This window comes from Eucyclogobius newberryi, unplaced genomic scaffold, assembly GCF_026437365.1.
Source record: "Eucyclogobius newberryi isolate DKJ021-1_F unplaced genomic scaffold, fEucNew1.0.hap1 SCAF_2, whole genome shotgun sequence".
Classification (NCBI taxonomy): Eukaryota; Metazoa; Chordata; class Actinopteri; order Gobiiformes; family Gobiidae; genus Eucyclogobius; species Eucyclogobius newberryi.
This window is the reverse complement of record NW_027315834.1, coordinates 42831418-42857370: the sequence shown is the minus strand read 5'-3', so window position 1 is coordinate 42857370 and position 25953 is coordinate 42831418. Positions and strand designations below refer to the sequence as shown.

At 41.6% G+C, this 25953-nt stretch overlaps 1 protein-coding gene across 2 annotated transcripts in view; it reads left to right on the top strand.

Moving 5' to 3' along the window:
* Positions 1-25678, top strand: part of LOC140366899 (mediator of RNA polymerase II transcription subunit 13-like) — a 79760-nt gene extending 54082 nt beyond the window's left edge. Inside the window, exons 4-30 of one of the 2 annotated variants that reach the window (XM_072453103.1) lie at positions 1663-1746; positions 10824-10969; positions 12612-12797; positions 13291-13455; positions 13530-13680; positions 13782-13886; positions 14545-15180; positions 15557-15770; positions 15884-15965; positions 16814-16932; positions 17024-17120; positions 17247-17455; positions 18098-18276; positions 18361-19286; positions 19368-19547; positions 19708-19937; positions 20038-20236; positions 20311-20599; positions 20683-21124; positions 21203-21426; positions 21502-21644; positions 21771-21929; positions 22005-22169; positions 22478-22641; positions 23430-23594; positions 23797-23906; positions 24071-25678. In XM_072453103.1, the coding sequence (XP_072309204.1) occupies positions 1663-1746; positions 10824-10969; positions 12612-12797; positions 13291-13455; positions 13530-13680; positions 13782-13886; positions 14545-15180; positions 15557-15770; positions 15884-15965; positions 16814-16932; positions 17024-17120; positions 17247-17455; positions 18098-18276; positions 18361-19286; positions 19368-19547; positions 19708-19937; positions 20038-20236; positions 20311-20599; positions 20683-21124; positions 21203-21426; positions 21502-21644; positions 21771-21929; positions 22005-22169; positions 22478-22641; positions 23430-23594; positions 23797-23906; positions 24071-24203 (5902 nt within the window). In that variant the 3' untranslated portion in view covers positions 24204-25678. Of the gene's footprint in view, positions 1-1662; positions 1747-10823; positions 10970-12611; positions 12798-13290; positions 13456-13529; positions 13681-13781; positions 13887-14544; positions 15181-15556; positions 15771-15883; positions 15966-16813; positions 16933-17023; positions 17121-17243; positions 17456-18097; positions 18277-18360; positions 19287-19367; positions 19548-19707; positions 19938-20037; positions 20237-20310; positions 20600-20682; positions 21125-21202; positions 21427-21501; positions 21645-21770; positions 21930-22004; positions 22170-22477; positions 22642-23429; positions 23595-23796; positions 23907-24070 lie in introns of both variants that reach the window. The other variant, XM_072453102.1, reaches the window with a different exon arrangement.
* Positions 25679-25953: the final 275 nt, after the last annotated feature.

The window sequence follows — 25953 nt, the reverse complement described above, 5'->3', positions numbered from 1 at the left end:
CTGAATTTTTTTACAATTTTGCTTAAATTTTTAGACTTAAAACTAAACTAAATCAGGCACATAATTAGATATTAACAAATCCCTCTGTTCTTTCCTTCTTATCTTGTTAAGTACACGTTTGGAAAGGTTGGTGTGTAGAGCTGCTACTATAAGGGCTGATCTTTATATACTATCTTAAGAAAGTGGCATTTGAATTAACAATGTTTCATATATGTGTGGATGTGGATTAAATGAAATAATTAAATCATTTAGGTGTAGATTGGGCGAGTTGTCTCCATGTAAAAGCCTATGTTGAGTGAGCAAACAGACGATGTAAAGGCCTGCAGTGTCTCTCCTCCATGTGTGACTGAGGCAGGGCACTGCTGGTGTCATGTATCGCTACAGAAGAAATATCACAATAAACAATGTCACTGACCAAAAAAACAACAACAAAAAAGCCTGATAATCCCAGTAAAAATAAGATACTGGTCAAAAAATCATAAAAGTATTTATTTAGTATCTATAATTAGTAATAAATGTTGCTTATTTGATCCTCTACTGCTCAAACCTTATTGTACAACAAAAACAGAACAAAAAAAAGCTCCAAAAGTATTGTTCCAGCTCACATTATTGGAAGTCGATATAGACCTAATATTACATGTGTTATAATGCAGCCTTCTGTACAAATCAACTGAAATGTTAATTGGTGATAGGTCAGCAGTCCATGATATTTATTTTATAGCGTCACCTTAATGAAATTATAACCTCAGTGCTGAATCAATTGCTCAAGTAGCCAAAAGTCTGAACCATCTGCTAAATGAAGCAGCACATATTTGCTCTATTAAGTTAAGCATCACTGATCATCAGAGCGGGCAGGCTGAATTAACCTTCCTTTACCTTGAAGCTAACTTCTGTTACAGTGCAGTTTTTCAGCACATACTATCATAGTCTGCTCTGCCAGTCACTCTCAGTATGTTTTAAAAGACAATAGAAAAGATGCTTGTGTGTTATTGGTTTTATAACTGTGTGGATCAGTTTTAATCCTCATACTGTCGTTGTGTCCTCGGGCAAGACGCTTCACCCGGCCTCCAGTGTCCATGTACTGTACACTGGGGTATGACAGTGTCTTTGTGAGAGTGAAACAGCATGTGTGTCATGTATGTTCAGTGTGTGAGTGAGAGCCTTTTACCACCACCAGTCAATGAATAATGAGCCATTTCTATATTTATTAGTAAAAATAAACAAAGTAACAGCTTCTTAATTATAGATCATGAATATAACCATTAACACCTGTTAAATGAAGCAGCATTGTGGTGCAGCTCTGTCAGACTTAAGGATTTTTCAAAAATGGAAACATTGAATTATTGACTGAAGTATTTTCTTTGCACGCTTCTCTTTTATCTCTGTTTTGTGATTTCTGTCATGTCTTTGTGATTTGAATGCATTTTCTTCCTGTTGTGTGAAGCCCTTTGAATTGCCTTGTGTACAAATTGTGCGCTGCAAATAAAATTGCCTTGACTTGCTTTTCCTTAATTAGATATTCATGTAATCAGATTTTTATTATGAATACGTTTTATGTTAGCTATTTACTGCAAAAAAAGAGACATTTATTTGAATCTTTACGTCTGATCTAACACTGTGCTTCCTCTCCTCTGTCTCTGCCTCTTTTATGTTCCGCTGCAGATGTTTAATGGATAAAGGCTTTGTGAGGATTGGGAAGTGGTTCTTCAAGCCACATGAATTGGAAGAAAAGCCTGTGGGCAATAGGTGAGTCCAGCACACACACACACACGCACGCACGCACACACACACACACACACACACACACACGGCTCTATGGTGGCGTGAGAGCCGTGTACACTGCAGCGCTTCATACAGGTGACAGGATGACACAGCCTGGTGGTGTGAACGGCTTTCATGTGAGTCACTGTTTGTCAGCGCGGCCCATTGATGTTCCAGCTGCTGCTCATAGTGTGAAACTATTAAAACATAAGAGAGGACAGTGGAGCTCTCCCTGCTCAGCCACAGGCCTGTGGATGCTGGTCCAGGGCAGGCTTAAGCAGTTTTTGCACCTCAAGCTTAAGTTTAAAGGCTAAAAACAGAAGCTATTAGCATTAAAGATGGTTATTTGCAAGATATTCTTTTCTACTATTCTACTATAGACCAGTCCTGGACGAACGAGGGACTTATGTAGTAAGTAAAGTTCTGAAATACAGTTAAGCACTTTCTAGAGAAATCACATTTCATTCCAAGGTAAAACAGAGCATCAGATTATTTATGTATGTACTTATTTACAATGTTGGAAAGTGACAGATCACATGTTCCAAAAAATGAGCAATTATATTCTGCTACAGTTACTCTTTGATTTGGTGCTATTCGGAATACAGTTACTTTTCTAAAATCAGGGGAAAATATTGTTGTATTTGATCATGAATTAAGCCATCAATGAACATGATTGTTCCCATTCTCATTCAAGCACTCGTATTAAGTGATTTGTGCCTGTTTGAGTCCTCTTTATTCTCCTGCGGACAAGTACGAACATAAAGGAGCCGTGGAAAACAGCAACATTGTGATTTAGCGCTCTAAACTATTAAGTATCTCTTTGTATCTGACCCAAACAGCACAGAAAATGTTTATGTAAAATCTACAGCGGCTCCTGTGGATATTCCCCAGGGGCATTGAAGGATGACTCAAATGCAGAGGACAAATTTCCCTACGGGGACGAAAAAAGTGTACCTTAACCTTAAACATAACCTTAAGACACGGCCGACCTATTCATCCACCAAACCACCAAAGACATACAGCCCTATGAAACAAGCCAACTGACTGGATCAATGAGCAATGCTTGAATAATGACTCAAAACGGTGTCATTCTTTTGTATTTGCCATACATTTGTATCTGTGTCATTACTGTTGTCTCCTGCATTGAAGTAAAGCCAGTTAAAGCACTTGAGGACGTTCTGAACAGGCGCGAGTCCATGAGGAAAGCGTGGCATCATCTGCACACCGTCACAGCACTGTTCCCACCATAGAGCGCACACATATGTAAGAGCAGCTCCATATTGGATGCAGATGCCACAAAGGAAACAGACGGGGTTAGTACATTTGTGAGTGAGCGTAAAACGTGACTTGAGCCATACGCCGAAGCCATCGCCGCCACCAGATCCGTCTGCATCCACCGACACGCGCTGAGCGGAGAGAGACAGATGAAAGTAGGAAGAATACATTCGTAATAAGCTTGATATCAAACGTTTACTCGCCTGTCGTGTATTTACAGTGCTGTGTAAATGTTTTAGTGAGGTGTGAAATAAACTGTTAATTAAGTGGTCGTGTTTGGATATGAAAACTTCAGGAAACAGACCAAGGACAAAGTGATTCATCTTGTTGTAGAAGCAGTGTTTTAAAGTGAAAACATGACTTTTGACAAACCTCTAGTTTTAGTTTCTTACCATTGTGGCGTATTTGTTCCACTGAATAACAGAACGAAGAGGCAAGTCACAATATGCAATTTTAATGTAAAAAAACATTGCAATTTCACGATTTTTTACGTTCATTGAGACTGACCAAACAACAGGAAATCTTTCATTTTCTTTCATTTTCATGTCAGAATAATCTGAAAAGGTTTATTGCCATTGTCAGTGAACAACATTTCTTTCATTCTCAACACTTATTCCTCAGGTTTGTGCCCAGGTTTACGAAATCAAACTTTCTGAAAGACAAAATAAAGTTATTGTGAGTTGGATTGAATTGAAAAGCTTCTAAGATGAAAGATTTTGCCTCTAAAATGGTCACGATGATCATTGTTCATTCTTACAATCACATTCTGACCTGAATAAACATGATTATCAACCAATTCATGTTGACATCCCTAAAAATGAACAAGGCTTAAGTAATTGGACCTGTACATTGTTCATTTTGTTTTATTGCCAAATGAAACAACTCTTCCTCTCTTCATAACCTTTCCTAAAAAGAGCATGTATGTCAGAACAAACTGTTTCTCCAAATTTGCATCATTTTTTGGGAGTCGTGCAGTGATTTGCATACGCACAGATCCTTTGTACATCATGTAATTCTTCTTCAGTTTGACAGGCCTGTATGAATATGTTGTCAGCTGCTCCGCCCCCTGCTGAGACCATTCTGACTTTCTCTCTCTGTGAATTATTGAACATCCTGGAAGATGAGGCGGGCAGAGGCAGAGAGCGAGAGCAAACATCTTGACCATTAACGCCCAGATATCCCAAGTAAAGGCTGCTGCTTGCTTTGTTCGCTTTGCTTCTCACCGTTCCACTTGTATATATATAAAAAAAAATTAAAAAAAACCTTTACAGACGCCGATGCCTAAAATAGCACAATTCCCTCACAGCATTAGTGTATTCCGTGCCATGTGGGAGCATTAATCACTTAGGCACATGCTGACCTCCTGTGTCAGCTCTAACGGCGCTTTTGTCTCTCGCTTTCCTCCTACTCCGCCTCACGTTCCCAACAGGGGGCGCTAACATTGTTCCAACATCACCGCCCATGCCCCCCCGTACCTGTGCCAAGTCCTGCACTTTGGCACTCGCCCAAAACGGTTTGCGCTCGTCCGCGGCCCCTTCATCCCCCCCGGGAGCTTCATCCGGGGGCACGTCCACTGTCCCCGCTCCTTCCCGTGGCATCCGCTCCTCGCACTCTCCGCCACAGCTTGTCTTTGTGTCTGAGGCAAGGCACTACGGGGTTGGTAAGGGGTTGCATCAGACGCTGAGGGGAGAGTTACACGGCAGCGAGCGAGAGGGGAGCGCTCGGCGGGGGCTTCTTGCTGTGTCTGCGCTCGGGCGCCGGGGAGCGCGGTAGGCGGGGGGTCGTAAATTAATCATCACTATAGACGGCTGAATGGATGTGTTAGAGCCCGTCGCACTCATTAGTTCAGTCAATTCGGTGCACGCCAAGTACAGTACGGAGTCTATTTGTTAATCGGGGGGGCTTTCATTTGCATTAACGGCCATACACTCATACATAAATTATAGACGTATTTTAAAGTGTGACGGAACCGCGCGCCATGCGATTCAAGACAAATTCTCCTCCACCTGGTCAGATTGAACGGAAGTTGTGCAAATAGAGCATCCTCACCTCACCTCGCTTCAGGGAGGGATGACATTGAGACACACGGAGAGAGTGGCCGTCTCCTAGGCAACAGATGTTTGGTGTTTGGGCACGGCACAAGGTCAGACGGTATCCAGGAATAAAACAGGACCCCCCTTTATCCTCTTAACCAGTTCATTTACTGTAGAATGCGCCGCCACAGAGAGCCTTGATAGCTGTTGCGTTCGAAGCTAATTAAATGCAATGAGGAAAATGGAAGTCGTAAAGAAATTTCCGATCACGAGTGTCATGTGCAGCACGTTTAAGAAATGTGTTAATGTGTCCTCCTGGTGAGAAGGGAAGTCATTGAAAGCCACACTTTGGCACGTTCCAGGCAAAGCAGCGACGCCCCTTTTCAAAGGTCTTTCTGAGGACCCAGAATGAAACAAATGCTTTGATTATTTTATTTTGTTTAACCTGGAAAGTACCATTGATCTCTTTTTCAAGCGAGTCCTGGTCAAAAGGCTTCAGTTTTCTCTTTACATACCTAAAATGTTAAACCGTGGGATTTAAATAATACAATTTTCTCGTCAGTCACTTCAGTTGAGAGCAAATTTAGTACTTTCGCTTGCTTAAAAAATGTAAGTTTGCCCTTGAATGTTCCACCGTATGACATTAAATATAACTATCACCATGGAAACAGCACAAACATTATGAAAACAGAACTTAGTTGGATTAACAGGGATGCACACACCAGTTCATACATTCCATTTCCCAAGATAAATGCAAATAATAAACCCTTTTATTCTCGAAATGGAGTGGGAAGAAAATAACATTCCAGGCAAACTACTCACGCAGGTAGTGGACCAGAAAAGTCACATTGTGCACCTTTAAATCAACACCAAAATCCAAAATTTGACTTACAGCAAACATTTTTCTAAAGGTTGAATCTGGTCCTGAGCAGCAATGTTGTTTTAATCAACGTTCCTGTTGTGAAAGTACAGGAGAGACTGGAGGTATTTTGGAGTGGTCATTGGTGCCATTAATAATCCTGGGAGAGTGGAGAAACTGCAACGGCAAAAGGAAGAAAGAAGACACCTGTGATTAATCTTTTTCTCCTGGGTTATATTTAGCAGCATCAGAGAAATGAGATGAAACAACAAGAATGACAAGCAAGAGCACAAAAAGACTAAAACTGACCCAATTTTGCACACAGTGTTTCAGAAGCTTTCATTTGTCCCTTGGTTTGCGTTCTGAATATTTTAGCTTTTGTTCTGATGTTTGTACACTTACATTTATATAATACATATAAGAGTTTGAACTCACACATGTCTGGCTTGAGCACCCGAGGCTGAGTGACACGTGTGGTCAGAAAACACGCTCCTCTACAATCAGGGAGTTGGAATTGTAGAGAAATAGCTGATTGAGTGGGATGTGCTAATTCCCTGGCAGAGTGACAGAGGTTAAACGACTCGAGCTGGACTGCTGTAAATATGAGTGAGAGGCTGGATTAACGATAAACACATGTCAAACCACTGCATGATGCATTTCATTTCATTTGAATACTTACTTGAAAATACAAGGGTGTTAATAATTAATGAAACCAAATTATAGGATGAATTCAACAATGTAAAGTTTGCCAAAAGAAATGACAAAATACACGGTCATTTATCAAACATTATATCACTAATTTATTAAGCATTATTAAGCATAATGTCATTACTTGCTTAGGTGAATTATGAATTACTTACTTGAATAAATGAATAAATTAAGGAAACAGTTTGTATTTCTTATCAGGTAGGGATTTATTATACATAATACAATGTATTGGGTGGCGAAATGCCAAAGAAATTATATCACAATTTCCTGGACCCAGATCACAATTTTGATTTTATCACTATGTTCACCTTATGTCAGTTTACCAAAAGTATTGAATATTAGATACTAATTGATGACTCTAGTAGTGATAATACTAGTACTAGCATTATACTCAGATACTGGTTTGAAGAAGTATTGATCTTAACCTCGAATGTCATGAATAGGGCAAATTTTGACCTTTCCTGAACAGATTGAGAATGATCTATATTAGAACTAGTATCAGTTCAAAATAATGTTTTTTTTATTATCATTGTAATATTGATATTGGTATTGAATATTCCTAGAATCAAAATGGAATTCCAAATGTTACTTTTGTGCAACACTAAAACTTAGCATCTTTATATTGCCTTGAAGAGGTAAATGAAGCAATCTGCTTCTTCAGACTTTGCTGGTTGGTTTATTCTGGTCGCTCACTCTGAACATTGCACAGACTGACCAGAGCTTTACAGAAAATTAATGAATCACAATTTGCCAGTTTACCAAAATAGCAGACTGCAAGGATCAGATCACGATTTGATTTTGATGTCCGTTTTGCCCAGCTCTAATACTGTACTTTGCCCATCATGTCTTTCTCTCTTGTCAATCTGCATTATAGTCGGAGCAGTGTCCGAGCACAAACATTGTGATAGTGAGACTGACTAAAGACATCAAGAAGCTGACCTCAGACCTACAGCAGGGCTAATAATGCTGTGTACTGAAGCTAATGTGTGCTCCATAACACCTGCCTCAACCTCAACTGCACCTCATGGTCAGGACACTAGAGTCAGTCTGCCAAAGTGGAACTGTGTGAGTGCAAGTGTTTACATGCTGCTCACAACATGAGGACGCGGGAAGAAACGTGTGGGAGGATTTTGGCAATGGAATGATAAAGAGAGAAAAAACTACTGCTGCTGTGTTAAAACATAAAGTTGTAGTATCCATAACAGCAGAGAAATGCTTCAAACACAAGTGGTATGGCATCTTTATTACCTAAAGCCTGGTTTATATATATTATATTTCAGTTGTTCTGGATGCGAGCCCAAGTGCAAGATAACATTGTTACTGTGTGTGATGCATCTGTGTGTCTGGTTTGTGAAGCATGTCGGACATTAGGCAGACCCCTGCTGGCTGCCTGGCTGGGAGCGCTGTATGTGGAGTGAAAAGACACATGTAGCAGTGCTCATTGCTCCTGCCTGCTCACTATTCGAGACAATCGAACATGCACATCATTTCCCATGTAAGTGTACAGTGGTGCTCTTTAGCTCTTCCTCCTGTACACGCTTGTGCACATACAACCATCTAAATGAGCCGTGCATGGACATGTGAGAGGAGAATATACAAGTCTGCGTCACTGACATTTCATGATTGATTTTGCCATAAAAGTGTGCTCAGTAGCCACCCATTAAAACTCTGATCTCATCGATATGTGCTCAGTGTACGCCTGTAAATTATTCACCTCCTCCTTCTCTCACTCTTGTTCACTCTCCATCTTTAAACTCAACACATTTTTGTTGTTCTTGCTTGTTTACTCATTTCCATAGTGTCCCTTGAACCACACTCTCCTCTTTCCCCTCTCTGCTGTACTGTCAGCCCTGCGGCGAGCCTCAGCCATCACTCCTCTTCATTTATTAATACCTGTACTCATGGCGTTGGCGCACACAGCCATCCTGTGCCCCTGTCTGCTGCTCTCCTCACACACATTCAGCGGCTGCACTAATGTCCCAGAGGAGCCAGGGCCCGGTGTGTCTGAGCTCACACCCGCTTACTGTGCAGGAAAATGCCCTTTGTGAAAGGACAAGGAGCATCAATCTCACCGCTGTAGCAACACATACTTTGATGCTCTTTTTCTACCTAACATTGCTTTGGATTTCTTAACATCAATTGGAAATTTGCTTAGTACCAAAACAGTATTTCTAACAAAACGTTTACTTTGAAATAAAATAAGAAATCAGCTTGTTGCATTGAATAGTCCACAAAGAGTGTGCTGCTTATTGAGTTGAACTTATTGTTTTTTAAATCAACAAAAGAAAATCTGTCATGTCAGAATGTCCTGAATACAAAGTGCCATTTGAGCAGAACTGGTGCTTCTGACCTGCAGCTGTTCCTCTGTGCTTCCCTTTGTGGCTATATTTAGCTCTTCATATGTTGTAATGAGGCAGTTTGGACAGAGTTAGGGCCAGTGACATTGAAGCATGTCAAGATTGTTTGGTTAACAATTGTAGAAGTCATTTCAAATCAATCTATACTAGGGCTGAAAATAATCAACACATCAACTCATTTCAACTAATTGATCATTGAAATAATCGCCATGTAATTTAGTTATTGAATAATCGTTTACTGGTCTACAAACAGACTCCAATGCCATGTGCAGACTCAGACAGCAGTAATTGCATCAAAAATGACACAGGAAATGTGTGCAAATTTGTGTTTTGATGAATTACATATTTTGTCTGTAAAATAATCTCAAGCGACATCATCTTGGTCAAATTTATACTCTCAGGCCTTTTCCAATACAAACAGCTGGATTAATCCATTCTCAAAATAATCATTAGCCGCACCCCTATACTCCCAAAAAATAATCCTAAATGTAAAATGCTTTGTTATGTGGCTGTCACTGTGACCTAATCATGGGGAAATATCGTACAATCATGGTGCATCTTCTCCAAACATCGTGACACTAAAATGTGCTATTGTGACATCTCTAATTGAATACATTTGGACCCTGTGCTGTGCAGTGTATAGCCTGTAGTGTGCGTGTTTTATGTGCTGGAGCTGTTAGCCTCTGCCTTGTGTGTGTTGTTGTAAGTGAAGTGAAGTGTGACGACTCTCTCTCGTCGTTGTGCAGACCAGTGTTCAAACCACCTGCTGTTCTGGGGCTATTTATTCTGTGGAGCACAAGGAATGTTAGTGAAGCATATGAATGGTTGATCTTATCGCCATCTAGAGGCCACTGTGCACACTGCAGTACTTGTTAAGGACGTGGACACGAGGGTTTATTGAATCTGATGACCCTTTACTTTTTAAATTGAGGTCCGGCTTCCTGAGGGCAAAGGAGATATTGCATAGGTTGCAGGGTAATCACAAGGAGATTACAGCGTTCCTGCTGACTTTATTGTCACTGATATATCTAAACCAAGCACTAAAAGCTTTATAGATTAAAAAATACATCATTGTGTTGCTGTCTTACTGGTTAATGATGTCCAACCCACCCACTGCTATGTGGATTGCACAAAAGGGGCCAACAATTACCCCAAGGTGATTAAAAAAAAGAAAACAAACATGATGGACTATCGTGGAGCTTTGTAATAAAGAGAACGGCACATATGTAAACATGTAGTCATTGCAATCAGTCACAAGCAAATGAGGATTTATACCTGCAATAAGCAGCATGCGTGGGACATGAAGACGATCAATGTGGGCAGAGATTAGCAAGGGCTTTACCAAAACATGCTTTGAGCACACTTTCCTGAGACGAGGGTCGCTCTCCTGTTTGCATAGTAATGTTCAGTCTTATCAATAGATCTTCACTTATTCATTCATTGATTTAATATGTTTTTGTTGGATTTATCAACCACTAATCTTTTTAGATAACACACCTTCTGTCAGCTCTTGACATGTTTTAGAGTCCGTACAGTTCCATGAATGATAAGTATTTATTATGATTTATTTACTACGATTTCTTTTTTATTGGAGTAATTATGAATTTAATTTATGAAATAAATGTATGAAATTTTCCCATGTGTGGACAATAAAGGAATATCTTATCTTAATATGCAGCAATTCTAACACTGTGGAATTATGTGTAGTACAATTGTATTGTTTTATGTACTTCTTCTTAAAAGCATCCAGTGGTTTAATTGGGACTATGATTATCTCTTTCAAATATTTGGTGTAATTTGATGTTCATAAATGTCTTGTTGTCTTCCCAGTGAACATCTCTCCTGCTCCTTTTCCTTCTTCCTCCACGGTGAGAGCAACGTGTGCACGAGTGTGGAGATCGCCCAGCATCAGCCTGCCTACCACATCGACGAACACCACATTCGACTGGCTCAAAACTGTAGCTCGCCAGTGCAAGGTAAAACCACAGTCATGTTGTTTCTGATGTGGAGTCGCTTTAATGGAAGGTGGGAAATGTCAGTTCATCAGGCAGGAATCAAGAGGGTGTTCCCAGTATTCACCTTTCAGCTTGGACACACATCTCTGACCTCAAGTCTCAGCTCATTTATAAAGCGTGCATGCACCAAACGAGCCCTGAGACGTGCATACCAAGTGTCCTTTTGCCTTTTCTGTTTTAAAGGATTTTTTGGCTCATAGGCTTGATTATAAAGGACAGCTGAGCGTCAAATGGGGATGAGAGAAGGAAGGACATGCAGTAAAATGTCAGAGTTGGGATTTGAAGCTTGGCACGTGTGCTGCCGCCTTAACCACTCCACCACCCGGCGGCACGCATATGTTGCTTTCTGTGTAAAAGTTGGTATTTTTAAAACACAAACTGAACATTAAACCTTAGGCACCTCCATGAAAACTCTGGACCATGTGTAGGTGTTGCACACTTTTCAGAGACACGGCTTGGACTTTGAGGTCATGCTTGGTTAACTTTTGAAACTGCTCAATTTCACTTTATTTCTTCAGAAAAGCTAATAAGCATTTAATCATAATTAGTCACAAGTGTGTATAAAATACAGCAATGATCCGTTTATCACTGCTGCGCAGTGTGCTGAGCCATGTGCTCTTGTGCACGCTCATCCACGTGCACCGGAGTGCATCGGCACTGACGCTGTATGATCTCACAGTGTGTCCCTTTGTGAAGTGATCGCTGGGCACACGTCTGACCCACAACTACAGCTGACCCATGGAGGAAGCATGCTTCCTAAAAACAATCAAAGTCACAATGTAGTAAGTAAGTGTAAGTGCACTAGTAAGTGCATGAGCCCGATGCTCCACTGTGTCTTCTCCTCTCACACACACACACCTCACCCCGGCTTTGGGACCTCTGCGTGTTACTAGAGCCTGGCCAGACGTCCACACACCCACGGACCGGAGGAAGAATGGGAGAATTATAACCCTCTGCCGTGTGTGTCACGCTCTTTATATGCACTCCAAAACATATCAACAAAGCACTTATTTTTAAACGTTTAATTGATAGAACCAAGCCAGTGTGTCAAGAGTTTGGGTCAGAGAAGCAGAGTTAATTTTTGACTCGTGCCTGTGTCTCTCCTGCAGCGTCTCTCCTGAGCCCCTCAATCTGATCCTCCATGTGTCAATCAAACACACTCAGTATCGGCTCATGTTTGGGTAAATCTCATGGAAATGGAGGCGTGAAGGGAGGTGGAATCTTGTGCGCAGACTTCTGCTGCAGACTGTAACTTTCATGAGGAAAGTGCATGAAGAAGTGTGAATGTTTGGGTTTTGTTCGTACATTCTAGACATTCTCTCGTAGAATTTGACACACTCTTTTATAATTGATGCCCCAGGCCAGTGGGATGGCATAGAAAATGACACATAAATTCAACCAATTATAGCCCATAGCTACAGAGAGCTAAATGTCATGAAAGATCAATTGAGATAACATATATGCAAATGTATGCAATTCTCCATAAGTTAAAAGGTGGATAAAAACCAATATGTGTAAGTCACCAGTCATATAAGAATTATATACTGTATTATGTAGATTATTGTAAATTAATTATTTCAATGTGTGCCTTTTGTCTTTGCAGTGATCTTGAGTCCATATGGTCTGAGAGGGATTCTGACAGGCCAGGGCTTCAAGATGAGTGACCCAGCAGCACGCAAACTGATGGAGGAGTGGAGTTACTTCTACCCCACAGTGCTCCAGAAGAAAGAAAGTGACAAGGAAAAAGATCAAGCTCGCAATGATAACATGGCAGTGGAGGTCATTGTAGGTAAGGTACTGGTTTCGATGATGAGGAAAGATGTTTTTTCCAACAGGAAATAAACTGTAAAATAGTCGAGAGGAAACAGGTGACGCACCAGGGAGACACTTGTGTTCCACACTCCACTGTGGAGTCACTTTGACCTGATTAGCACCAAATCTTGCTGCTCAAGTCAAATATTATCCCTACTTATTTTTTTTATATATAATTCAGCAATTTATATAATATATATATAGTATTTAAACTAAAATGTTTTGTACAACTTGTATGTAATATTGAATTGTTTGATAGGAGATCTAATCACAAGGGTATTTTCTTTTGTACACTATTATTGCAACCCAAAAAGTAAACAATGTAAAGAAAAATCTTGTTTTATTTAACCATAAATATGATGCATTATTTTGGGTAATTGGATGTTTGTATTTTTAGAGGAAGTATAAATGCTTCTTCTTACAATCTCAGGTTTAATTTGACAGTAAAGTCTTGTTTTTGTTGTTCTAAGGTGGTGTGAGGATGACCTACCCTGCAGCCTTTGTGCTCATAGCCCAGGGGGACATCCCAGTGGAGCAACCACCACCTGTCACCGTAGCTCCAGGACTGATCAGGGAGCCCATCCACTGCAGCGTCCCCCTCACACCCCCCACATCCCCAGAGCAGCCCTGTTCAGGTAACGCTCACACCACACACACACAAACACCTAAGACCGTTCAGCTTCAAGTGCCATGTTTCATCTTTTCTTAGCGGACAGTGGCTTCGTGACTTCTGTCTCTAGTGTCCCCACTCCTGACTTCAACATGGGGGTCACAAACATGAGCCCCAAGCATTCTGGGAAGAAGATAACCTGTCAGGTGGTCCATCAAGCCTGGAGGGAGTGTTACCTTAATCAACCCCAGTAAGTAATTCCCCAAGTGTTTTTTTCCGTCTGGCACAATGGCTGTTGAAGCTCCCTGATGCAGATGAGCATGCTCTCAATGAGACGTTTGATCCCTGCAGACAAAATCAACCAACTGAGGTGATGCCCAAGAAAGAGACGCCGAGCAGTGCAACCACGTGGGACTTCAGTGATCTGGGGACACGGACCACCTGTCGCTGCTCCAGGTATCACACAAAGCCAATTTAGTCAAACATACTTTCATTATGTTTCAGTTCTTGCATATACAAAGTTTATTTCATTAATCAATAAACTATTATTTATGATTAAATAACAAACTATAAGAATGATTGATTAACATTAAAAGGTGGAATGGACGATTTTTTGGCCCAAATCTGAGTCTCATTTCCTCGTGGCGTGGACGACCGATTAGTCCTGCCATGTATCAATCATAGGATGCACCTACTGCTCACCTGCAGCCTCGTGCGGCTCGTCCCCAGGAGAGCAGCATGTTTCCCTGTGTCTAAGCGCATGGATCTATCATAATATAGTTCCCTCAGTGTATGGGACAAAATTAAGACAGAGAAAGACAGTTCGAGCTGACTCAGAAGAAACGGAAATCTACGGAGATGAGAGATGCGATGCGATCCGTCGCACTAATAAACAAATGCACGTCTTACCGTTAGGCTTTTCTCTGCTTCCACTCGGGGGGAGTGCGCATGTGCACTTACGCTTGAGTTCTCAAATTGGCGAAAAATCGTCCGTTACGCCATAACACAAATAAATTACACTACTCACTCGAAAGAGAGTAAGAAGAAGTAAAAAGATAAAAACATCTGTTATTGTCCCATGTTTCAGGCTTTTCACCTGGTTTGTATCCGACAGGTTAAAGCCTCTAAAGTCCAATGCCACCAACACATCCACTGCCAACAACCAGATGTGCACCAACTCTGCTCAGTCCTCTGGCCTGTACAATCCCTCTACTCCCAAACACAAGACCGGTGACAAGTCAGAGAAGGCTGATAAGCAGTCTAAGAGGCCAGCCATGATCCCCTTTCACCTGCGCTTGTCAGCTGCACAGGAAGGATCTTTGGACCAGGACTCACACACAACTCCCTCTCTAGGGCCTTTAGTGCCTTTAGAGCCCCCTTTAGAGCCTTTAGCCCCCCTCTCATCCTGCAAGTATTCCAAGTCCAACAACAGGAAAGTCCCTGAATCACTCCTGCACTCTCCTGTCTCTCCTCTTCCACCGACACTAAGCCCTCACCCGAGAGTGCTGGACCCGGACTTACTGGATGGGCCGGTGGACATGACTGTTTGTTCAGACGGGGCTATGGGTATGATCACCAGTGAGACAGCTGCATACACATTATTGAGGCAGAGGGAGAGCGGGGTCGGCTGGTGGAGGGGATTCAAGACACCCACGACGGATAAGACAGATTTCAAACCTCCAGATCTTCCCCTTGACCTCCTGGAGGATATGCAGACAGAGACGGTGACTGAGGCAACGCCATTAAAACGGTAAGAAAATATGATTAGAAGCGTTGGAAGAAATGCATTCACCTAAATATCGCAATACTCTGACGTGGTTGCGTTGTTGCCTGGATATCAGTTGATTTCTATGAGAGTTCTGCCAAGACATTAGAGGGCAGCACTGAGCCCCTAAGCACCTATTCTGTCCAGATATAAATTATCACTTTAAATGATTGTATTTATTGACTGTACTGAAACGCATTTAGTATTCTGAATACTTATTTAGGTGCATGTATTTGGTTACTTCTCAACACTGCATATGTCTTAAAGGTTCAGTATCCCAAAGACCGTTGATCAATCCAGAGCAATATGCACTAGGACTAAAACTAATAAAATATACATGTTTTCTTTCTTATTCTTTCAGACTTTATACTCAGACGCGGAGAAGTTTTAAGATCTCTGAAGAGAGAGTGAAAGAACATGTCCAGTCTTTAGGCCTTTACCAGGTGACAGGTGTGGAGGCGCTGCGGGAGCCCGGAGACGATCCCTATGACTTTAAAGAAGGCGACATCGAGTACACGTTCTCCTCATCCAAAAGACTAAAAGATCAAGGTCGAGAGCCCAGCAAGAGGGCCAAGGTAGGACACGGTCTGGTTTAAAAATGTAGAAAGTCACTCACTTAACATAACAACAATAGCAGAGATTATTGGTTGAACATTCTGGCATCATTAAGGTTTTTTATGCCCAACAGGGGGAGGAACTAACCAATGGTGAGTCACTACCTGAAGGAAAAGATGCGATGTCCATTTTCAGCTCAGCTCAGGTTGAGACAGGTGAGGCAAAACTGTTATCATAAATAAGGCAGAAGTCTAATATCTGTTTTATTACTGATATCATTAAAAGGTGGAATGGACGATTTTTTGGCCCAAATCTGAGTCTCATTTCCTCGTGGCGTGGACGACCGATTAGTCCTGCCACGTATCAATCATAGGATGCACCTACTGCTCACCTGCAGCCTCGTGCGGCTCGTCCCCAGGAGAGCAGCATGTTTCCCTGTGTCTAAGCGCATGGATCTATCATAATATAGTTCCCTCAGTGTATGGGACAAAATTAAGACAGAGAAAGACAGTTCGAGCTGACTCAGAAGAAACGGAAATCTACGGAGATGAGAGATGCGATGCGATCCGTCGCACTAATAAACAAATGCACGTCTTACCGTTAGGCTTTTCTCTGCTTCCACTCGGGGGGAGTGCGCATGTGCACTTACGCTTGAGTTGAAGCGTTGGAAGAAATGCATTCACCTAAATATCGCAATACTCTGACGTGGTTGCGTTGTTGCCTGGATATCAGTTGATTTCTATGAGAGTTCTGCCAAGACATTAGAGGGCAGCACTGAGCCCCTAAGCACCTATTCTGTCCAGATATAAATTATCACTTTAAATGATTGTATTTATTGACTGTACTGAAACGCATTTAGTATTCTGAATACTTATTTAGGTGCATGTATTTGGTTACTTCTCAACACTGCATATGTCTTAAAGGTTCAGTATCCCAAAGACCGTTGATCAATCCAGAGCAATATGCACTAGGACTAAAACTAATAAAATATACATGTTTTCTTTCTTATTCTTATTCTGATATTTGTTTTATTTCTTACATTTTATTCATACATTTGTTGCAGAAGAATCAGGGCAGGACGATGCAGCAAAATCCAATCCTTCCTTGACCAGAGAAAAAGATCTGGCTGTCAACATATCTGATTTAGACAACATATTTGATGAGGATGATGAAGAACTTGGGGCAAGTTGTAAAAAATGAAATGTGTTTATATATGTATGTATTGAGTTGTAATGTATTATTATTTTTTATTTTTTTTCCTCCCCAAAAATAGGCTGCTTACCCTAACCAGCGTTCCACTAAACTCATAGTTTCAACAGAAGACCGCCCTCTAGCGAAAGAATGCAGAGTTGCAGTTCCCTATCCATCAAGTCAGTTGCTGTCTTTTGTTTTACAATAAAAAAAACCTCAATAAATACGTTTAGTGCTTCTTCATACATGGCAGAGGCACTGGTGCATTTATGTATTTATTTGCATGGTTTGTGTTCATTCAGCAGTAGCAGACCTCCAGCGGATGTTCCCCACTCCACCGTCGCTGGAGCAACATCCAGCATTTTCACCTATTATGACGTACCGTGACACTCCGAGTCAGGAGGCCCCTATTCAGAGTGGATATGGTGAACATCTCCCTCTAGTGACGACTCAGATCTCTGAACGGATGGACATCAGTGAGAGGATGATGAGTCCCAGGCACGAAGACATCAAGGTGAGGTCAAATCAGTAATTACACTTCACCATATGAATACATTTAACTTTAATTATGTTCCAATATCCTCAAAGAACAACCCATTTTAATTCAGTCAATAGGGCAGGGGTGTCCAAACTTTTTTCACCAAGGGCCGCATTTTGACACTTAAACGGGGCAGAGGGCCACAAACAACTTGACAATGTCGAATTTGTTGAATGACAAAGTGAATCATTCGAAATTTTGCATTTGACCTAATTGCGATGAGCCTCCACACCTTTATTTAGACCTAGAACATTAATATTAGGTTTGTATAACATCAATATGCCTGAATGTTCCCAATTTCACTGTAAAAAGTACTACTTTTTGTTGTTTGGGCCAACATAGCAGGAAGCTGGAGGGCCAACAAAAATTGGTCTGAGGGCCGCATTTGGCCCCCGGGCCCTAGTTTGGACATGCCTGCAATAGGGTTATAAGCACATTGATGGATGTTAAGGTTCACACGTATTATGTTTGTTAAAGAAAATCTATATCATCTAAGTATAAGATGTACTACTAACATATTAACAAATATCTTGGTTTCAGCTTGAATTCCTAGAAATTATATGAATTGAAAATATTCAGAGCACTGACTTGTTCCTCTTCTATGTTTTGTCCACACAGCCCATCTTTAGCTGCTCCATGTTTGCACCACTGTCTTGTCTCCCGGGCCAGACTCTTCCTCTTCTAAAACTTCCAGAGCAGTGTTACTACAGGCCGTCCTGGATGCTCATGCCCAAAATGGAGCATTACAGCCCAGTCATGCATACTCCAATGTCAACATACCTCAAAGATGGATACAAGCAAGTACTTTGTTCAAAGCATATGCACTGATATTTGAATTCATAAAGTAAAGTAACAGTTGTGTAATTCTATCTGCTTTCTAGTAATGTTCCGAGTGTGAACACACCAGACCAGGACTACAACCAGACGAGCGTCACCACTGCCTCTGTGGGCACCACGGTGGGCATCCTCCCCTCACCTGCTACTCCTCGCTTCTCTGTTCCAACTCCTCGCACCCCTCGTACGCCCCGGGGCATCACCACTGCTGGTTCAGGGCAGGGCTCTGTGAAACAGGACGGCACGGAGTTGAGTTCTCCTGTATCCACCCCATCCACCAGCGTTCCTCTGAGCTCTGTGGAGCCCTTAACGAGGATCGGACCAGCCCTGCCTGAAGCCCACAGCTTGTACTTCATCCTTCTGCTTTCTGATTCTGTTCTCAATGTCTTCAAGGATCGCAACTTTGACAGCTGTTGCATATGTGCCTGCAACCTGAATGTAAAAGGAGCAGATGTTGGAGTGTACATCCCTGACTCCACATGTGAGGACCAGTATCGCTGCATGTGTGGCTTCAGTGCCATTGTGAACAGGCGGCTGGCGCAAGGATCGGGGCTCTTTCTGGAGGATGAGCTGGATATCTTTGGCCGAACATCAGAGGTGGGTCGAGCTGCTGAGAGGAGGCTAGCTCTGTGTCGAAGGGATCTATCATTGGGTGACCCGGGATCCAAACTTGGGCATGATGCATCCCCTGCCTCTTCTGCCGTCATGATGCTCCTCCAAGAGCAGTGTTCACAGCCTATTTCCTCCCTCGCTTCTCTACGAATGCCATTGAATTGTTTATGCCACGGCCGCAAAGGTGCGCTGCTCCAAAGTTGGATGTCAGAGAAGCAGTGGGCAGATGAGACTGATGCATGTGCAGAGTGCAACAGTGCTTTAGAGCAGGGGCTCCAGTATGTCGACAATCCAGCAGGAAGTAAATTGGACCAGGCTGTGGTTAGAAGTACAGCGCTGCATCCCTGGCCTCACACAAATGGTGAGAAATTGAAATTAACGTTTCGTGTGATTAATGTTTTTTGTTGGTAACAAGACGGTAACGGTTTTGATTTCTTTCTAGTTGTGGAGATGAGCTTACTGTTGTCCCAGGACATGGTACGAATGCTCCTCTCCCTTCAGCCTTTTCTACAAGATGCAATCCAGAAGAAGAGGACAGGGCGAACCTGGGACAACATTCAACACGTTCAGGGTCCTCTGACCTGGCAACAGTTTCATAAAATGGCAGGCAGAGGTTCCTATGGTAAGTCGTGACAATGTTTTAGCAAACCTATTTTTGTTTGCTGTACCTGTTTTATTCATTACTCAATAACTTATTTGCCAAATCTGCAGAAATCATCTGTTTAAATACGTGAAATACCAGCGTTATAATGTAAACAGTGACATATTTTTTGATCCATAAGGTTCTGAGGAGTCGCCAGAGCCTCTACCTATGCCAACGATACTACTGGGCTATGATCGAGAGCGGGACTTTTTAGCACTGTCACCTTTAGCTTTACCATTCTGGGAGAAGTTACTGCTGGAACCATACGGAGGACAAAGAGACGTGGCTTTTGTGGTCCTGTGTCCCAACAGCCCTCCTCTGTTGTCTGCTACCCGCACATTTTTCCAAGAACTCAGTACTGTCTATGAGGTTTGTATGTGTACAATATGAAGAACCTCAAAGTTCTAGATATAGTAGAAGTTTGCGTGCCCACACACCATTTTTATAAATAATCTCTGCTGTTTAATAGACGTGTCGGCTTGGAAAGCACCGTCCACTGGCTAAAGTTTCCATAGATGGGATTGTGCAAGTGGGTGAAGATATCAAAACAGAGGAGCTGGAGGACCTGGAGGTGGGGCAGTGGCTGACAGGCCCATGGGCTGGACAGCAAGATGCAAACAACATCAATAAACTCAAACTGTATGCTTATACATGCAAAAAAATATTAGGTATGAATAAATCCTTTTATCTTACATGTGACGAGGGTGTCTATACTAACTTACAGAATCTTTTGGGTTTTCAGGTCCACAGCTGTCAGCCCTTACTCTGGATGGAAATCTCCTTCTTCCGCCTAAAACCCAGCCACCAACACACCACACATCCTCAAGTCAGCTTTCCTCTTCTGGAGAGACCAAAAACTGGTCTGCCGATATTGAGCAGTGTTCTGGGACTAGTGGCTCTGGCAACGCTCCTACACCAATTGGGTCCACCTCAGGTCAATCTACGGAAACAAGTCAAGGAGCGTCAAACGATTTGAAAGGGGCTTCAAATGTGATGACACCACCCAACTCATCAACAGAAACCCCAGAACTGTAAGTTTATGATGAGTTCTAATCAAGACTAATAGTGTTCCATGGTTTGTATTCAAAACTGTCTGTCTTATCCACCTTTGCAGAACATCTGAGCAGTCCAGAATTGGGATCCCCACCGTGTCAGAGTCAGCTGACAGCCACGTAAACCCACCAGCTATTGCAGTTTATATAGTAAATCCATTTTTGAGTTCAAATGGAGCCAAGTGTGATGGAGGAGAGGAGGATGTGGGTGAAGAGGTTGAGACAGGAAGCATCTGGCTACTGGGGCTTTTGCGCTGCTACACAGAGATGCTTCAGACCTTATCAGACACAATAAGACCAGCATTATTGCTCCAGGTGGTCCCATGTCAGCATCTACTGCAGCCAGCGAGTGGCGAGAGTCACTTATACCTGCAGCAGCTCAGATCTTTGGCCTTTTCCTGTTACTCTCAGTGTAAACGTATGTTTCCCCATCAAACACTCATCAAGTCACTCACTGGCTTTGGACCAGCATCCTCTGCCAATTCAGTGCTTAAGAGTCCAGAGGTAGGTAACACAGTTTAAGGATAAATGTTTTCTTATTTTATCGATACTTTATCAACTAATAACAAATGTACCTTGTAGCATCCGAGCCCTTTGGAGCTGTACTCTCCTCCGTTCATTCTTGGTCCAACCCGGCCTAAGCAAGCAGAACCTGGAGAGGTTTGGGCAGAACTTCCACCCAAATTAAATGTGCTCTTTGTTGGGTACTGCCTGTCACATGACCAGCGGTGGATCCTCGTGTCTTGTACTGACCAGCAGGGGGAGCTATTGGAGACGTGTAACATCAACATTGACGTACCAAACAGGTACTAGTAACACTGATCTCACTGCTTATGCAATGAGGCACAGTTTATGAATCAACTATGTGAATGATGTTTCAGAGCACGACGACCGAAAGTCTCAGCTAGAAAAATGGGACTACAAAAGCTCTGGGAGTGGTGTATTGGTATTATTCAGATGACATCGTTGCCATGGAGAATTGTCATTGGTCGACTTGGCCGTCTTGGACATGGAGAACTAAAAGGTATATATTTTTCAAGTTATCGTAAAAACAGTGCTAGTGCATGTTCACAGATTAACCTGATGTTGACACTATTTCATTTTATAATTATTGTAATATTAGTGCTTATTTCCTTTCTGTTCTGAACAGACTGGAGCTCTCTACTTGGGGAGCATTCCCTCCTGTCAATAAGCAGAAAGCTGAGAGAGTCTTGTCGAATGTGTGGTATCTCTGCAGCTGACTCACCTTCTATCCTCAGCGCCTGCCTCGTGGCCATGGAGCCTCAGGGATCCTTTGTCATCATGCCTGGTCAGTAGCTGTTTGTCAATACATCTATACATTAGTGCTATCTATGAAAATAACACACATCATGTGTTTGTTTAGATGCAGTGACTATGGGGTCAGTATTTGGTCGCAGCACTGCCCTGAACCTGCAAACCTCTCAGCTCAACACTCCTCAGGATGCTTCTTGCACACACATCTTAGTCTTCCCAACATCTGCCACCACTCAGCTGGCTCCCAGCTCCTATCCCACTGAGGACAACAATGGTAAACACATGATCATTGTCATAGCAATAGGAAATGTATTTATTAAACCAAGTCCAAGTATATTTTTCTTACAATTGTCACATTTAAAAAATGTGTTTTTATTAAATTACAATTATACTGATTTAAAATACTATAATTCTCTGGATTACTTGTATTATGTTTAACTTTTTATAAATCATTATGTTACAGTGTGCATCTGAACACAAACTGTATAAACATTTACAAAGACTTACTGCTTAAAGACTAAGAGCCTCTGCCTCAAACGTGTACAAACCCAAGCCTTTCATGTTGTCTTCTCTACTCCTCAGATGACATGTTTGATCTTCCTTTCCCTGATGAACTGGAGAATGACATTGGCCATGACATGATGCTGATCACAGGAAACCTGCACCCTTCCCCCAACACCTCTCCAGTGCCCTCGCCGGGCTCTCCGTCAGGGATGGGAATGGGATCACATTTCCAGCACAACAGGGTGAGCCAAGATTATGTAGAATATAGTGAGGAAAAAAGAGCAGCCGAAAGACTCTTTTAACAGATGTCAATATAGGGCAACTACAGAAGTAGTTTACCACCATTTTAGTGTCTTGGAAGGCACATTAACAATTCATGGCAACAATATTATTATTATTAAATGTCGTTCACAGTCTGATAGACATTTATGGTTGTCAAATCAGTGGCATGCGGTCCGGGCAATCAAGGCAAGCAGTGATTTACCATCATAACCTCAAATAATGCCGTGTCACAACTATATTTAAATTGTTTTAAAATATGTCCAAATAAGCCTGTTTTCCCCTCACTTCTGCTGCTGAAGCTTGGCTGGTAGTCACGGTGTCTTTTTGTGGCCTCTACGGGCCGCAGAGCAATACTGTGGAAGCTTGCTTCTTCTCCTTTAACATTCAACATAGAGCACTACGTTTGGAATGAATTGATCAGTGAAATGAGCCTATTTACTCCATTCAACAGTTTTTACAGGGAGAGAAATTTAGCTCAGTATGATAAGTGTTCGCCCTTCACGTTGGAAACTGGAGTTTGCAACTCATCCTTGAATGTTTGTTTTTCACTTTTGCGTACAAATGTTATCCACTAAATATTGATGAACACCCCAAGTCTGCTTTGCACATCCATAAAAATCACTGCACGCTAATGGTCAATACGTTTTTGTACCATACATAAAATATGCAGAGGTCTTGCCTTGCAAGCATTGCAACTAGAAGAACATATCAATCTGTACATTTCATCAAATGTTGTGTCTTTAATTAGACCCAGAGTGAGCGGTTAATGTCCCGGGACAGTCCTCCAGAGGAGTTGAAGCAGCAGCCCCTGGCTCTGGGCTATTATGTGTCCACAGCACGAGCAAATGGACTGCCACACTGGTTCTGGGCATCCTGTCCACAGGCGGAGAACCAGTGCCCTCTCTTCCTCAAGGTACATGAAACAAGCTCATTAATGGTATTATTATGGAGCCATGTGTGACAATATTGGAACAAAGGAGCCAGTAAAATAACAATATTGTTATAAATGCTTTTTGGACAAGGACAATATTATGTCCTTGTCCAAAAAACCTTTGTGAAAGTATTTTTTGACCACTTGGTAAACTGTGATGATGACCAAAGTGTGTGACCTCCAGGCCTCCCTTCATCACCACATCTCCATAGCTCAGACTGATGAGCTGATGTCAGACAAGACCAAGAGGAGCCCTCATCCCCTCGACTCAAAGACCACCTCTGATGTGCTCAGGTACGCATCATGTTGCACAGCTTGCTGACGCTCGCGTTAAACCTGCTAATTGTCTTTTATCACATGTACTTGCCCTGAAGTAAAAAGATACATTCTTGAATTGCAACTGTACAAAATTAGGTAAAACTGTAGATTTAAGTAACATGTTTCTTTTCTGAACCTAGGTTTGTTTTGGAACAGTACAATGCTCTCTCGTGGCTCACGTGTACTCCATCTACTCAAGATCGGCAGTCCTGCTTTCCAGTCCATTTGGCAGTACTTATCCAAATGTACAATGCCATTCTAAACATGCTATAGCAGTGAGAGACAGAGGACAGGATCAGTGAACTGCTGGAAACTGTGGTCTAGCCTGTGCCTGTCCTCCTCTTATTAGGCACCAGAGGGCACCAGAGCACTTTTGTTGATCTTTACATCATGAGAAGATGAGGAAAGATGAACTCACCCTGCCTTGGAATGTAATTAAGGAGAAAAATGAAGTGATCTAAACTGTTATCCGTGGCATGAAAATGGAGTATCTTCATCAATCAGTTCATCAAAACTGAAGTTTACCAACTATGTCCATTTGATGCTGAACAACAGTACTCTGTAAGATATTTTGTTCCAGTAAACTGTAGATGTTCATCAAGGAGTTCTCCAAACGCTGGACATGTTTACGCTCCTTTTTGTACAACCAGCAAAGAATATCAAAACACAGCTTTGTAACAAGATCTTTTTACGTTTTGTACATAAATGCACTGTTAATCCTCTTGGACATGGCAAATGGTATAAAAGAAACCCTACCTTTACTTTGAAAGGGACTTTAACTTATTCATATTAACTCCAAAAAGGAGTGTTTGATAATGGCACTTTTTATTTTGCCCCCAAAGTGTAAAGAAAACACAATGGGAATATCTGACCAGTGTCAGGTATGTCTATACTGTACAAAATATATTTACAAACATATATTTGCAGCTGAAACTTATTTTTAATATTTAAATACAGCTAATTAAGGCCTTCTCAATGAATGAAAAAAAATACCTGAGATAAAATTTGCCACTTTTGATGAAATTGCAAAAATGCCATATTTTTACAATATGTATGATGTTAAAGAATTTGATTTATATCTGTATATAGACTTAACTATAGGTTTATTACCTCTTCCATGCTGGCACTGATATGAGTGTTGGGCATTGCCATCTTTTACACATGTCGCAGTTAGAACAAATGCCAGTGGAAATTGATTATAGTTGTATTTTTTATACTGAAAGTCAACATTTCACTTGAAAGTAAAAAACAAACAACAACAACTTTAAATTAAATGGACACAATCAGAAGAATACATTAAAAAGTATATTTATTGTGTGTTACTCTACGTTATTCTCTGTTGAAGTAGCAATACACAACAATGGTATTTCACCTTTGTGCATATTAAAATGGCTTTATTTCATTGGCTGATGTCAAATCTCCTGATAGGCCGACTCCTGCATGTTTGTAGATACACACCATCGCTGAGGTCATGGCACTCCTCCAGGCTGTACATTTCATGCTGCTTTACCTATGTTATACGTTTGAAATTATTTTTGCTGTATTTTTATACATCAAGCTGTTTTATTTTAATACAACCATGTGGTAAAATGCCATGTGCAGTGTTCACCCAATGTACAGATTATGGCAGAATTGCAAAAAATATTTGTTACATTTGTCATTACTTTGAATATTATGCAGAGTCCTCCAGTTGGAGAGGCTTATGACTTTTACACTCTTTTTAGTAAATTATTTAAACAAGTGGACAAGACCTGGTCTTTGTGTCTGTTATTCAAAAACGTACTTAAAAGCAGAGATACTTTTTACACTGAACCCCCGACATGCATTTTTTTAATGTGCCATAGGTGATAAAACAGTCTGTTGAAGGCAGAAGGTGTAAATGAGTGTTGCCTCCCACGTCACACAGAAATGATACTTGTCATGATTCTTCTTCTCGTGACTACACTGTCGAGCCGACTTAATTATCGGTTACATTGTAGGTGTGCAATGCTATAGCTTCATTCATTCAAAAGAAAATAATGAA